The sequence below is a fragment of the Alosa sapidissima genome, chromosome 19 (assembly GCF_018492685.1).
Source record: "Alosa sapidissima isolate fAloSap1 chromosome 19, fAloSap1.pri, whole genome shotgun sequence".
NCBI lineage: Eukaryota > Metazoa > Chordata > Actinopteri > Clupeiformes > Clupeidae > Alosa > Alosa sapidissima.
This window is the reverse complement of record NC_055975.1, coordinates 9,883,203-9,898,947: the sequence shown is the minus strand read 5'-3', so window position 1 is coordinate 9,898,947 and position 15,745 is coordinate 9,883,203. Positions and strand designations below refer to the sequence as shown.

General features: G+C 39.9%; 1 protein-coding gene across 4 annotated transcripts in view; it reads right to left on the bottom strand.

The window, feature by feature from the left end:
• The window catches only part of alk (ALK receptor tyrosine kinase), a 274,847-nt gene that overhangs the window by 17,045 nt on the left and 242,057 nt on the right, over positions 1-15,745 (bottom strand). For all 4 annotated transcript variants that reach the window (XM_042071615.1, XM_042071616.1, XM_042071617.1 and 1 more), the window contains 4 exons: positions 14,540-14,625; positions 5,512-5,628; positions 1,173-1,341; positions 302-449 (listed from right to left, as the gene is read on the bottom strand). In XM_042071615.1, the coding sequence (XP_041927549.1) occupies positions 302-449; positions 1,173-1,341; positions 5,512-5,628; positions 14,540-14,625 (520 nt within the window). The remainder of the gene's footprint in view (positions 1-301; positions 450-1,172; positions 1,342-5,511; positions 5,629-14,539; positions 14,626-15,745) is intronic.

Here is a 15,745-nt window from a genome sequence, read left to right as displayed (position 1 = left end):
AGCCTAAAACCCTCTCAGCTTGCACAGCAGACAAGACATCTGTCCATAGTGCTCTGGTTCACAACAGCCTTGTTTACTGCTTAGTTAACTCTGGAATATATGCATATTTCTGTAGCATATTTACATTCTTTTAGGGACACTACTACATTTATCTCGGTGCAGTGTAATGAATGACTGAAATGCAATGATGTGTGGACTACCCACATCTGGTCTATGTTCCAGTGAATTATTTCAGAGTCGACAGCAACTTAAATATTCTGCTACAATGACAGTGTGGTGCAAATCTGAAATGTGGACTCACATTAGAGCAGGCATCCTCCCCTTGTTGGCCAACCAGGATGTGGAGCACTTCACCCTTCTTCAGGTCAAAGTCCCCAACGATGTAGATGCCATGTGACCTGCCCACGTCCATCACACTGAGACCACCTGATGCACCGTACGCTGTGATTCTGTTCGCCCAAAGAGGAAACACACACGAGATAATAGTACTCTATTCTATTCTATTGCATTACATTACACGTGCCATGGCTTTGTCAAGGGAAAATGCCAACTTCTAACGACACCGTTAGCCTACCGTAGCATAATTCAGTTTATGTGGGTTAGACCAGAGCCATATAAAGATACGGCTCTGGGTTAGACCAGTTAGCCCACAGCTCCTGTTTAGCTATAGGCTAGCAATAGGCTAACAGCGGTGTGCAAGTACAGAGAAGAGAAGGACACATTATCTTCTTATCTAACTTTGGGGTAGACAGCAAAAAAACTAATTTCCCAAAAAAGTTGGCATGTTCCTTCAAGTACTTGAATAATATTTCAGTCTTGTTTATTAGAAATTAATATAATTCTAATATTTCATGTATTCTTATTCTAGATGACAATAAAACTTGAATAAACATAGAATAAACTAATAAACAAACACAAATGCAGTATCTGTGGGATAAGTGGAAAACTGGAGTAGCCTATAGATAACTGTTGAGTAACAATGCATTTCTAGATGAATGCATTTGTGTGCATTATATCTGACTTGATATTGCAAGGGAACGCAAACCTATTGGGAGGGAACACAAAAATAACTCTGCTCAAAAAAGTCTATGCCACGACCCTTTGGGGGACTCTGTAGACAGATGTGTGGATGTGTGTATAAAGGTGTTTACAAGCCAGTGTGCTGCCTCTACCTGTATTCCCCTGTTTCAGGCACAATCCAGGTTTGGATGCCCTGGAAAGGTGCTCTTGTTCCCACGGTAACATTGACACTGCTGTTGCGATATGCAATGTTGCACTGGTTTTGTGTGGGTCCCTCGGGGCCGATTGCACCACATGTGAGGAATGTCCATTTCGTGGAAGCTGCAAACACAAAGAAAGAAAAAAGCTTGGCTTAATTCCCCCTTTAAGTAACACAAATGGGAACAGAAAAAGAAAAGGGAACGCTTCCCAGGGTCAAAAATTTTTGTTACAATACAGATACAGGGTGCTCATCAAAGTGGGCCTCTAAGTTTATTGCCTCAATTCTTTTGTTTCTTCCTTGACAAATGTTACCAGTCTGGATAATTGACATTCCATGGCTGCTCCGTGATCTATTGGAGCAATGAACACTTCCCTTAGCCATATTCCTCTCCAAGGGGACAGGTTTGGTCTGTGGATCTTAATAACCATTACTCATTAGTTCTGTATTGTGTGATGCTGGCAGATGGACATTGCACTATTTCGGAAATGACTTTGGTCAAATGGGTGAAACTGTGTTGGCCGAGTTGCCCTCTATCAGGCAATCCAACAGAATAGCTGAGCCATATGGGATAAACACATGGCATATTACTGTGGCTGTTTACAGTTCAATCTCTCCTCACCTGTGTGAATATAAACCATTCCCCTCTCGGTGAATTATGCATCATACAGTCTATTTATTCAAAAGCAGCTCTGATAGTCACCCATCATACCCCTCCCATCCCATTAATCAATCCTGCCGAGCAAACCTTACCAACGGGAGGTTACTTGGCCACTATAAATCTGAGACACATTTATGTGTGATCTGGCAGGCTATCGATCTGTCGACCTGCTGCTGTTACTCGAGGACCAAAGCACAAAGAGAGGTCCAAAACCAGCTGGGGCTACGACTCCACGTGGAGAGACTCTCATTGCCCTGTCCTGCGGAGAGTGATGCAACCCTGTCTAACCCCAATTGATCCACTACTTTCTGGACTTACCGAATTCTCTTCTCACTCTGGGTGATATCCCTTCTGCCTACAAACCAAATCTTCTGGCTTACACCAGCCCTGATCTCATTTACTTGCCTAAGACGATTGACGGGCTCTATTTCCTTGTATGTGGCTGGAGCCCCAAGCCATAGGAAACTAAATGAGACTCCTATGTCTCTCTGCCTGGCACTTAACAGACTCAACAATATATATGTTCATTGCAGATCTATGAATCTTCCTCCGCGGCTTCATTAAGATATGTACCCCGGGGCACAGGGTAAACTGTAAAGAGGAGATGCAGAGCATAAATGAGAACCTGACACACACCCTGACACACACCCTGACACACACACACACACACACACACACCCTGACACACACACATACACACACACCCTGACACACACCCTGACACACACACACACACACACAGTGTGAGTCTTTATTAGATACAAGAACACATAAAACTGCACATTCACAGTAAGAAATCCCTAGAAATCTTCTTCTGCATCTCCAAATCAATGAGATCTCCATTCAGCCACATCAAACAGGGTATACATCTGATCATTTTAATGAAATATAAGTTCAAAAACATCCTCAAGGCAGATTTTAGATTTACACAGTGTTGTAGGACCTTGACAGAAGCTATTTACCCTGACATAGGCGACTAGGCGATGGGAAGAGTAAGGGTAGGCCTGGTATATGATGTTTGATAGAACAGAGGGAGTCACTGGAGGCTAGTGTTTGCTACACTTGTTCTCCCACTAACGGACCGGCATGTTATTATTCAGGCTACACTGGCACGGCTTTCTGTCTGCTTTAATGAGATACCGAGAAACAGCATTTATTCTGCATAAAAGAAAGATACTCAAGGACAAACTCAGCATTTGGATGTTTCGATTAGAGTTTGATTTAGTTCCTTTTTCAAATAATCATATCCATGAAATGCAACACGTTTAAGAAGACAAATGATTCCCTTGGCTATACTCTACTCTAAACAGTACACCATCCGAGTGCGATCAGTTTACTTTAGAAGCCATACGGCGCAATGTTTAAACATTAGCTTTTGTTTCCAAATGGGACGCAGAAATGGAAAGAAAATCAAGTTTGCCCTTATGCGGAAAGCAAAAGAGCAGACGGAAATGAGTATACTTTGTAACTAAGCTTTTGAAGACTTGCAGAACACATTAGGGGCTTAAGTGTGTTAAGCCGTCATTTGCAGCTGACTTGGCCTTGGTAGATGACTCCTTGTTAAGTGACATAGCAGACACTATTGACTCAAGGGGCACTAATTTGAATGGCAAATGTGCACTGCGTGCTGCTACCATGCTGTAGAAACCACACAATAAGAACAGGCGGTGATAGCAATATTTGCTCATTTACATAGTCGTACAGCGCAATGTAACATAAATCAGTTTAGTCATTTCTTGTGTTTTATTTAACATCTACAGAATCATGACAGAGGTTGACTTTAAACGTTTGTCATTTTAAAGTCACTTTAAACAAGTTTATGCTCTGACAACTTCCTTGTCTGTGCACTAATCCACTGGTGCTTGTGTGTAGCGTGGTATTAAATTAGGAGAAAGATTTCTCCCAGTTCATCAAATTAGCATTCGTTTATGCAGGTCAGTATTACATGCACTGCATTGTGCATAGCGTGTCATACTAAATGAGACAGAGCCCAAGGAGTGTCAATTATAAGATATGAAACTTGATATGCGAGTGAGTAATTAACGGCTGATGGAGTGGGGACATTTTCCACTTCTTTATCATCAATACACACGTGTTTGTGGGGGCAACGTCTGTTGAGAATGGGGGGGATTTCAGTGGTCATGTTCTCTCACAGTAGTACAGAGATGAGTCAGCACAATGAGGGCAATTTGGGATGCCCAGATTTAGCTCCGTAGAATACAATGAAATGGTAGAACAGAGGAAATCAATAGTTTGTGGCCGGCCTGAGAAGATTAAAAAGAGAGAGAAAGGAGAGGGAGAGAGACAGAGAGGAGGGCAGATAGAGGATTGAGACAGACTGTCCATCTAAATGGTAAGAATTTCTTATTTCTTTCTGTCTCTCTCTCTCTCTCTCTCTCTCTCTGTGTGTGTGTGTGTGTGTGTGTGAGTTTGTGTGTGTGCGTGTGTGTCTGTGTGTATTTGTGTCAGGTTCTCATGTATACATCTCATTAGACAGTGAGAATAATCCTCACTATTGCACGGAATTACAACGGTACCTGTTCACATGAGTTACATCGGTACCTGTTTACCTGAATTACATTGGCAATGGTTCACCTGAATTACACAGCTCTTCACCTGAATTACATAGGCACCTGTTTAGACACCGGCCATTAGCATGCAGTCATCTCGTAAGCACAACTGTACCTTGTATAAGGGAGACACACTACACTTTTTAGTTGTAGAAAATATGGTTATAAGCAATGATGACAATGTAATGCGCATACCATGAAAGTACTTTACTACTAATGCATCTGAATGTAAAGAAAACATAAGTACTATGGGAAATTACGCTGTGCAAGAGATGACCCCAGACACTCACTGATGCAATGCAGGATGTGACATGCATTCTTTCTTGTCTGCAGCAAGGAATAAATGAGTTAAGTTAGGAGAATGCAAAATACATTAGTGTAGGCGTCTTGCAACAAACAAGTCATGACGAATGTAAGATTAAGCAGTCAATGAAATGTATCAGGGTAGGGAAAACTAGAGGAGGTTGGGTGTCGCAAAACATCATAGCCGCTGTAGGCAGGAGTACAAGATATTGATTAATGCAATTACCGTGTCTTGCAACCAGTATTTACAACAAAAGCCTGGCAGGCTTTGTCAATGCCTGAATGGATGCTAGCCTCTTAATGGCGGGTTCACTTGGCTGCCTGCATGAATTTAGCTTTGTCAAAATCTTCATTGGTAGTGCCGACTGCATAATAAAAGTCTATTTGCCCTTCTACAGATACAGCATGATATCATTCCCTGTCTAAGAACTCAAAATGAACTTTTAATGGGAAGATCAAAGAGAATTCCTTCTGGCACAACTGACATTTAAATGAGAGTTCAATGTTATAAACCGAATAAGTGGCCTTTATGCAACCTTTGATTAAACATGCAACCAAGTGAGGAGATTCCAGGTGGATCAAGCCAGTAGATGGCACACTTTCTTTTCCTGAAGCAATACACCATATGAGAAAATGTGTGTGTGTGTGTGTGTGTGTGTGTGTGTGTGTGTTTTGGTTCTACTCACCCAAAAACACAATAAACACAGATCAGAACTTAAGGCTTTTCCTGTTTTGCAGCCAGAGAAGTAAATACTCACAGTCCTCTGGTAAGAGCAGTCCTTCATCGGGAATGGCGGTCATGGTGGTCTGATCAGGCAACTGGCTCACGGTCATCGGAGGTGTGCTCGTCACCACAGGTGGAATCTCTCCATTTGCTGAAGATATAAGAATGAGCATGACGTTACTATCTGAAATAGCTGCCACGTCGCCGCCTCTTATCAGCTACTCTATACATTTGCAGGTGAAACAATGTTTGCAACCAGGTGTGGACAGACTGCTGTGGTCTCTGGTGGCTAATGAAAGCAATACATTCCTTAATGATGCAGAAAAGTAAGATACACAAAGATACGATACGATACGATAAAACTTTATTTGTCAGTTTGTGCTGAAATTCTTTTTGCATCCCTGGGCAGCTCATTTAAGTATAGGAGGACAGAGACACACGATGGTGGAAAAGTCTGTTATTCCCTCCCCCAGGTCTCAGTATGAGGACATCTTCAGACCCATCTGAGGAATAATAGGGTCTTTTATACGCTGCTCTAATGATATATCTATATATCAGAAACATTGTACAGCAGCATGGTGAAGATGGCAAAAAACATTACAAGATTTGAATGCCTAATTCAATAAAAAATTCCTGCACCTTACACACTTGTTGATGTACTCAACCAAAACAACATTGTCACTGCCGTCAGAGCTGTCTAGACTAGACTGGACAAGGTCCAGGTCATTTTGCAAGAGAGCTGAAAAGGTTGTGAGGGGCAGACTAGGTCAGAACACACACTGTGAGAGTCTAGACAACACAATAGGAGGAAGTCCACATGGTTGGGTTAGTGTTGATGTGTTTTACTTATGACTTACTTTAGAAAATATATAATACTAATATCCAACAGTCGTGATGCTTTGATCACTTGTATCTGTAGCTATATCCAGTCACATGTTCAGCTAAATCAAAGCCACCTTTTCAGAAGTAATAAGTCACAGTATGTCCTGCTCAATTGGTATAGAGGTGTTCTGAGTTTAAATGTCAAATTGCACCTCTTACTCTTTGCACTAATGGACATGAAAAAATGAAAAAATGAAATGTCAGTCAGCCACTGCCCCTAAGGCGAATCATCACCTTATGACAACTCAATCTCCCTCTCTGTGATTCATCACCCTCTCTGTGAATCATCACCTTATGACAACTCAATCTCCCTCTCTGTGATTCATCACCCTCTGTGATTCATCAGCAGTCAGTCCATGCTAAGATAGACTGTTAAAGAGTACTTGTAAAAACAATTAAAAAAAAAAAAAAAACATCTGTACATAAACAGGAATGGTTTGGACTCATACTGAGGTCACAATGATAATTCTATTAATTCACTACCTCATGATTGCTTATAGTGACATTTCCGGTAGCATTGCTGTTTCCATACAGAGTAATTATCTACAGACATTTCCTGCTGGAGAAATGACCCCAGACCAACCAAGAGCTGTTCGTAATGCTCGTAAATGATGGTCCTTCGTATTTTCTACAAAACATGAACATGCCAAAGCCATGCAGGAATATGATATATGAATGAGAATGGTCAAATGAGTACATTTCTATGTGCATGAATCTTATCCAACAAGCCATTTCTTTTGTCTGTGTGACTATAATTTCATTAAACTTGAATTATTACTTGGGTTGGCTATCTACAGAATATGTTTTAATACTATAGTCAATTATACATGGCAAGTCAATTCAATGTAATTCAATGTTAACCTGGATTTTGATTGCATTTTACAATCACCTTTTGCCATCCACAGATCCACTCATCACTAGTAGACTAATGGTAGTTTTGGCAAATTATATGCAGAGCAGGATATAGTAGACTTCATGGGGTCTGGACAGCAGTAACTAATACAGAGTGTGATGTAACCACCACCTCGGCTAATATCATATTCTGCTTACTGAATCCTTTGTCTTTCGTTAGGCTATACCTTATACTACTGTTTGCATAATCCGCAGATACCTAAACAATATGTCATGCCAATGTTTTTTCACTAAAAATATTCTTCAACTGTATGCTGCATAATTCCCTATGAGTGGGACTGGCAGAGTTGCTGGGGGTGGTCTAGTGTTCGGTGTTCAAGATAAGTCTAATGCGCTTTTTAAACGTACAATGGCATTGATTCATTACATGTACCTTAATCTTGACAAAAATATACCTAACTTATGTATCAAGAATGTGTCATATGAGCTTGAAGACATATACAGTATCAACGCTGGCAGTCATGAGAGGAGAGATGCTGATTACTAATACATTCCAGAATTCATAAAGAACAGGGTACGCTTCCCTTTGAAACCCTAAAGAGGCCATGTGGATGAGCACCTTCAGTTTCCATAGTTACACTCCATCAAAGGCAGTATATTGCCATAAAGATTTTAAAATAATGTAAAGGATCGCTCCGAGAGCCACTGTCTGCATCTCCAATGCACCAAGACAGATGGCTGAGCATTCCACCAGTGCTGAAGGAGTCATGAGACAACTGCATGTTTCTTAATTATGATGACAAGCCACATGAGCTCTGCCATTGTTTCGCTTGCCGGCTTCCCAGAAAAGACAGATCATCCCTTTCCCCCACACGATGCTCCTCTGACAATATGGGGCATTGTGAAAAATGCTACCTCTCATCTCCAACTCTTAAATCATCTCCTAAAAACACTCCCGCCAAAGTATCCCCCCTAGCACTGAGAACTGGCATAATCCATCAAAATCTAGCTATGCCTGTTAGCCACAACCAGTATAACAGCCTCTGTAGTATGCGAGTTCAAAAGTAGTGAAGTTCGAGCTCTCTCAAGTTGTGAAGCTTTGGGACAAGGTGACACTATAGACAAACTAACACAACAACTATGAAGATGTATGCTGTTATAGCCTAGCAGAAGATTGTATTCATTTTCTAATCAATAACTCTTTGTGTGATATCATGTCTCCCAAGGCGAATTTATCAAAACCACTTCTTGTTGCCATCATAAAGGTAAATACCCCTAAAAAAGTTTCAGGAATAAATAACAGAAATGCACATAAATGTGCAGAAATGCACAGAATACCTCAAGAATCTACCACCAAAACCAATTATGCTGAAGCTTAAAATACAGTGTAATTCTACCAAAAAGTGCCAAAATAGAATATTATGCTGATGCACACACATGTAATGAACAAAAACATGTTTTGATGTCAGCGTCATTATAATGTTCATTATTGTTCAAGTAGAACAGCAATCTAAATTTGCGGCAGGGCAGAGTAGGGTCCGTGTTCAGTGTCTCTCTCAGCCAAGGGGTCCTTGGGCTGAAAAAGGTTGAACACCCCTGATGTAGAACATTTGAAGTCAACACAAATTGAGCGTGTTGTACTGTAGGTAAGCAGCTTACCTACAGTACAACCATGACATCTATAGTGATGTGACGGCATTCTGAAACACCAGGCCCGAAATATTATATTTCAGCCGGGGAAACTCCGAAACTCCGAAACAACACAAAAACTTTTCTTTCTCACCCTCCTTGAAATCTGTGTCAAACTTTTCTCCACAATAAGGTGATCCGTAAGAGACCATTTGTATTCTAGTGCAGTGGAGGTGTGACTGGGCGCTGGAGGCCAGAGCAGTGGCCAGATCTGCTGTCAGGATGTGTTAATGGGGGCGTCAAACACCACAGAGTTCTGCAGCAATGGGAGAAGTGGCCTTATTATCCACACAGACCATGGGCAGGTTATATGAGGCACTGATCCGAGTGAAAAAGCAAGGGACGACAGGAACACACACACACACACACACACAGAGAAAGAGTTCCTCACAACACCATCACTTGGAAGAGAAATATTTGTGTACATGCTTGCCTATCGAAACTAAACATTCTAAGAATTGCTGCCATCCACCACGAAGATGCCTGTAACTACATCAAGTTGAAGTGGGCTACAGGCCTGAGGACAACACACTTCTCACTGTTGAAATGGTGTTACACGTCAAACAGTAGAGTCAGAAAGACAGCTCACAATATAGCAGGTCAGGCTTCATTACAATGCACTGTATTGTTGCTAGCCTGTTAATATGTAAGGAATAACAGCCGCCGAGGTGTCCTGTTATACAGAATTAATGGACGAGGGCGAGGGGCAAAGAACTCCCCAACACGCAGCGGAGGGGAGTTGCCTCTGCCCGAGTCCATTATTTCCGTATAACTGGACACACCTCGAAGGCCGTTATCCCGCTTATCATCCGGTTGCCACTGTAAAGCCATGCCTTTATAGCATGCAAAGAAACACGCGGTTCTGTTTAAAAAGAAGCCCACTAGTTCAGCTTGTTGTGGAACTTTCGTTGGGCCTATAACAGCAATAGCATGGACAGTTAGCTTGTTTACAGTTGATTCCATTGTTGCGAAGCCTGCCTCCAGGCTCAACCGTCGTCCTACTATGGTTGTTATAGTTACCATTCATAAGCATTGATATGGAACGGCAATTAACTTTTTTTTACCAGATCTATTTCATAGGTGTCCCGTTATTCAGAATTAAAAGCCACCCCTCCAGCCAATCAGAAAAGAGTATTTCTTCTCTCTGGGTGATAAATATATATATTATTTTTTTCTCATAATACAACCACAATACTTTGGATTGATCAATTGATCAATCAGTCAATCAACCAAACAACATACCCACTGTCTTTTTTTGTTACATATTTAACACTCATATTTGTTACACAATATGAAAACCAATGTGGTATTATTATGAATGCTTTATAACCTCATATGAATGAATGCTGAGTTTAACTAAAATGTTGCTTATGCTTCAAGAATACTGAACTGAGTAGGAGAATTGAGAATAAATCAACAAACACAAATATGCTTACAGTGTATTCTACTTAAGAAAATTTGAAGTATAAACTAGATTAAACTAAAGGTAGCCTGTTTTGAGCATGATGAGTCATGGTTATAAGTGATGCCAAAATTCACCTTAGTATTTTTCTAACTAAGTAATGGTAGCACCTAAAAGATATCCTAGAAAAGTAACAGAAGCAAATTCTCTCAGACCTACTGGGCCACATTCACCAATATCTTTAATATCAAAGCTTTTTGTTTACAATTCGTTAAGATATTTTGTAAGAAAAGTCTATGTTGGATTCATGAGGTGTTCTTAAACTGCAGAATGGTCATACAATGGGAAAACATTTGTTATGTTTTAAAGACCATAATTCTAGATAAAATGAAGAACGATAAAAGTATAGTTGCCGTTTAAATCTATAATGCATACACCTGCAGAACTGGCGAAAACACAATAACCACTTATTTTGCACAATCAAGTCAGCCCTCCAATGTGCGTAAGAGGTCTTGAGTGTGCATACGTTCTGTCCTAACCTAAGAACAAATTTGTATAAGTGGGTTGGTGAGTGAGGCCCAAATTATTTTTAAAACGATCTGATTAGGGTTTCATCATCAAACACTAAACAAGAAACCATCGTGACGTGAACGGTGAGTAATATGAGTTATCTCTGTTACCACGGCTTAAGGTTTTTATTTTGTGCTTTTGCAAATTCTCATTGTCATTATAAATCCTCAATTATAGCCTCAGTGTCTAATGGTGCACGTTTTAATGAATACAAAATAGTTAAAAGCACAAGCACAGAAAAACCACAAAAAATCTGTAAAATACAAAACGGTAATCTGTTGTTTTATGATTGAGAGAAAATACAGTGGGGGTGTAGCAAACAGTGCTTTGTAATATGGCTATTCATTTGCAGCAGACAAAGGGAAAACTACTGAACGCTTTTTTCAGTCCAGAAACTCTTTGTCCCTGCTAATATTCACTGCACATATGAAGCTCATTAAAATGTCCATTTCAATGGCAAGAAAGTATAATTATCATCACCATCATCATTACCTCCATCCATAGTTCTCTCTCGCTAGATTTTCCCCTCATCTATTAGCTTGGGAAATAAAAAGGCAACAGTGGCTGCAGTGGTGTTGGGGGGGGGGGGGGGGGCAAATGCAGGAGGTGTAATTGTTCATTTCTAATTAGTCTAACATCAGTGGACTCTTCAACCTTCCGCCCATCCTTTCCAATTAAAGCAAAATGCAATATGCCTCTATAGGAAAAACTGAAATAGGAGTCATTTCTTGTATGAGCTTCCTGTCTAAAATACAAATCACTGTAGAAACTATGTCATAAGGCTGTTTAGGGGCAGCCGTGGCCTACTGGTTAGCGCTTCGGACTTGTAACCGGAGGGTTGCCGGTTCGAACCCCGACCAGTAGGCACGGCTGAAGTACCCTTGAGCAAGGCACCTAACCCCTCACTGCTCCCCGAGCGCCGCTGTTGTTGCAGGCAGCTCACTGCGCCGGGATTAGTGTGTGCTTCACCTCACTGTGTTCACTGTGTGCCGAGTGTGTTTCACTAATTCACGGATTGGGATAAATGCAGAGACCAAATTTCCCTCACAGGATCAAAAGAGTATATATACTTATTAGGGCTGTCAATCGATTAAAAAAAATAATCTAATTAATTACATACTCTGTGATTAATTAATCACATTTATAATTTTTGCTGTGAAAGTATTTGAAATATTTAAATTCAAATGAATCATTGAATAATCAGCATTAGTGACATTAAAGTTAAAAAACTCTTTTATTATTATTTTCACTGTTCAAATAATGGCCATAATAATCTATGATATGACCTAATATGCTGAGGAAATAAATTCAAAAGTGCTTCGGGAAGAAGTTTTTTTTTCACATACAAGGCATTTCAGGCCACAGATATAACCTAGGGGACACAATGAAAATAAATTAACACTCCCCTTAATGTCAACACTTATTTCTTTGCATTGATGTGCGACTATAGAGTTGATGAACTCCGGTGATATGCAAATTCCTTGCTGCAGACATTAAAAAGGACTTTATTTTCAACACTTTATTTTTATCAACACCATCAGGCCGTTTTTTAAAAGTAAATGTTCCATTCAATGATCCAGGCAGCACGTTTTCTTCTCTCTCATTTTACAGTCTAATTTTTACTGACTAGAACGGCTCGGGGTCAAAGATCATACAGAATCGATTAATCTGCACTATTTTTTTTAATCAGTTATTTTTTCTCAAATTAATTAATCGAAATTAATCAGTTATTTTGACAGCCCTAATACTTATATATACTTATGACCTAATTAGTTAAAGTGATATACTGTACTTAAGGGCAGTTCTTACTTTGTTAACACCAGAAATATATGGCATGAAAGTCACAAATGGTGAAATGTTCTATTTCCAAGTTCTCCAATCCAAGGCTGCCGTGGGGATCGGTGAGTAAAATGTTACACCAGAGAGTGGGTGACTTTAGTAAATTCTTTCTTATACACTTTTGGTGGCTGATTTAGGGGCGTAATTGTTCTAGCTCTATTATGTATGAAGGATTGTTTTAAATAAAGTGTGTGGTTTATCCTGTCTGTGTCAGGATTGTGCTGAATCCATTTGGAACAGTAAACTCTGCAAACTTCTGTCTGTCTATCTGCTATTAAAGGAAAATGATATGGTGGTTATGGGTTTGCCACATGCCCACACTGTGTAGGCACCCCTAAAGAATGTGGAATGCCAGTCACAAGAGCACAAGAGGAGTTTAATGGGTATTCAAGTCTATATTTTATATTCAAGTCAATATGTTGATATTATTAAATTATAAAATGATGTGATATCTGTGGTCTAGAACCAGCTTAATGGACAACATATCTGAAACCATTATTGTATAAAGTGCAACCTAAGGCATAGGAATAACCAGGCTAATCCCACAGGCACTTTTGCCAGCAAAATATGACAGTTCTGGGTGTTTTAATGCCTTGGGCAATCTCCCTGGTAGGCCTATAAGTTCTTTAGTGCTTGTGGGTGAAATGCATGAAATTAAAGGAATAATGAATACCCATGCTTTTACCCTCATGAAAATGTTTCTTTTAACATTTAGTACTAAGAGTAAAGGAAAATATGAAAAAATAATTGGTCAAGTGATTTAAAGGTAATATATGGATTTCTTTTTTCAAACTCAAAAAATTACTTAGAAAAAAAGCAACAAAATGTCAAGATACAACTGTTTTCACAAAAGTTCAGAAATGCTGATGCTCTGTGCTGTTCTGATATCCACTGAAGTAAGGATGCAAACCAGCTATGGCCGGGCCGGTTCTATTGTAATGACACATTATAGTTATTATTTATGTATTTATTAATATACATTATTGTTATTATTTTCACAAAAATTCAAAACCCATATACACTTGTATGTATATTTGCTACCAGAGAGGCACATCAAATATCAAATATCCACATATGCTGAAGCTGCACATTTTCATATTATGTTGTAGAGATAAAATGATGCACAGCAACAGGTAGGTGGTTGGCATCGCTATGTAACAATGGAAGAAGGACAATTTGATATGTACTGATGCTGTAATTTCGCCTGCACCAATCCATCACAGAGGCCTTAAAAATGAAATCAGCTAAAGTAAGAAGTGAAATCAGAAGTACTTAAGGAGGAGATTTGGATTTAGAGTGTGGTCCTGAAGCTCATTCTCACTCTGCGAATCAATGGGCTTAGCCTCCCTAATCCAATCCGTTTGCATTAATGATCTTGACTTCTGTTCTGCAGGCACCACAGCATTTGTTGTGCGAGCAATCTAAAGCTCACTGAATCATTCCGAGGAGCCTGCCTGATGTATTTACCATTCTGATCACAGCTCATAACGTTGAGGACCAAAGTTGAGCTAGCTTCTAGCTTTATCTCTTGTGTCTGGAGTGTCATTACTGACAGTACAGCTGAATTACCATATGAATTAAACAGGGACTGGTACTCGCTCTTTCAATGTGAAATTTATTCTCACTCAAATACTACATGTTTTCATTAAAAGAATTAACTTTTTTTGCAGCCTCTACTGTATAGCAGAATGAAAGGCTTCCATAATGTGAAACGACCTGATTGAAAGTGTCACCAAAGTTGGAGCCTTCAACTTCAAGGAGAAATATATTGTTTTTCCCCTCTCTGAATGACTTGGGGAGTAAGCAACACACTAAGAATCATACTTACAAGACAGAAAACAATCCATGCTGAGGGACAGATTATCCACTGCAAATGTGGTCACAGGCCCAGATGTGCTGAACTGCAGCCAAAACCTAGAGCATGACAGAGGGAAAGAGAGGGAACACTTACACACATATTATTATTATATAATTATTATTATTATATAGACATTATACGGTATGTCTATGTCTAGTGTTGTGCTACTCCCTCTGGCAATATGCCATGCCAATTAAGGATTTTATCTTTCGTGTGTTTGGTGTTTCATATGTGTGCTATCGTCCTGAGGCACTGGGTATCTGAGTGCGTTTAGTGTTGAAGCTGAACTCTCTCCATTTGTGATTCAGTCCTATTTTACAGAAAGTATTCAATTTAATCAGTATTTTATATACCTCTAAAAAGCCAAGTCGCTGACTAGGGCTAATAGGGCAAATAAGGCAAATAAGGCAGGGCATCTGGTGCATGAGGGCAATGGAACCATTCTGACTTTAATGGCTGTGAGTCAATTCAGAATAATCAAGTCAGATAAAATAGAAAAAGAAAAAGGGAATGAAGAAAAAAAAACAGAAAGTGAGGTTATAAAATTTTAATCTACTCTCTATGGAGTAGGATTAGCAAGACCCGCTACAAAGGAAGAAGTCTAATAAGACACATCAAGATGAAACAGACTGGTGCTCTTCCAATGTCTCCTTGAGCCCACGAATCAAGAGCCATACTTAATTGAAGGGAAAGAGTGGATGAATGGGAACGCACTGCATTGATTTCTATAACTCCTCCTCAGCCAGCGATGCGAAGACCAAGGCACTAAGAAACATTAAAGGGCCAGTGCACAAGCCGAGGCCCACAGGGATTCATTAAGATCTCAGGGAGAGGGTGAGGTTAGCCAGCAGAAATGGAATGTAAATCGCGAGACAATCAGCAAGACCAGATCTCCAATGCAGACTCTCTTCACCAGCTGCAGAATCAACAGTGCCAGTAAGTCTGCTTCTTGCATAGCGAAGTCTTCATCTGGGTTCTTGTGTATAACACCAACATTCCTCCCGAGCAAGTAACGGGAAGAAATAATTCATACACCATCAATGTTAATAAAATAGAGATAAACAACATAATCATAAATGTTTTATTGGATGGGTTAGGTTTTGAAGGAAATCATATGTAGCCTACATCTGCTAGACCAAATGGTTAAATTTTGCCAACTGCCGAACAACAGCAGTA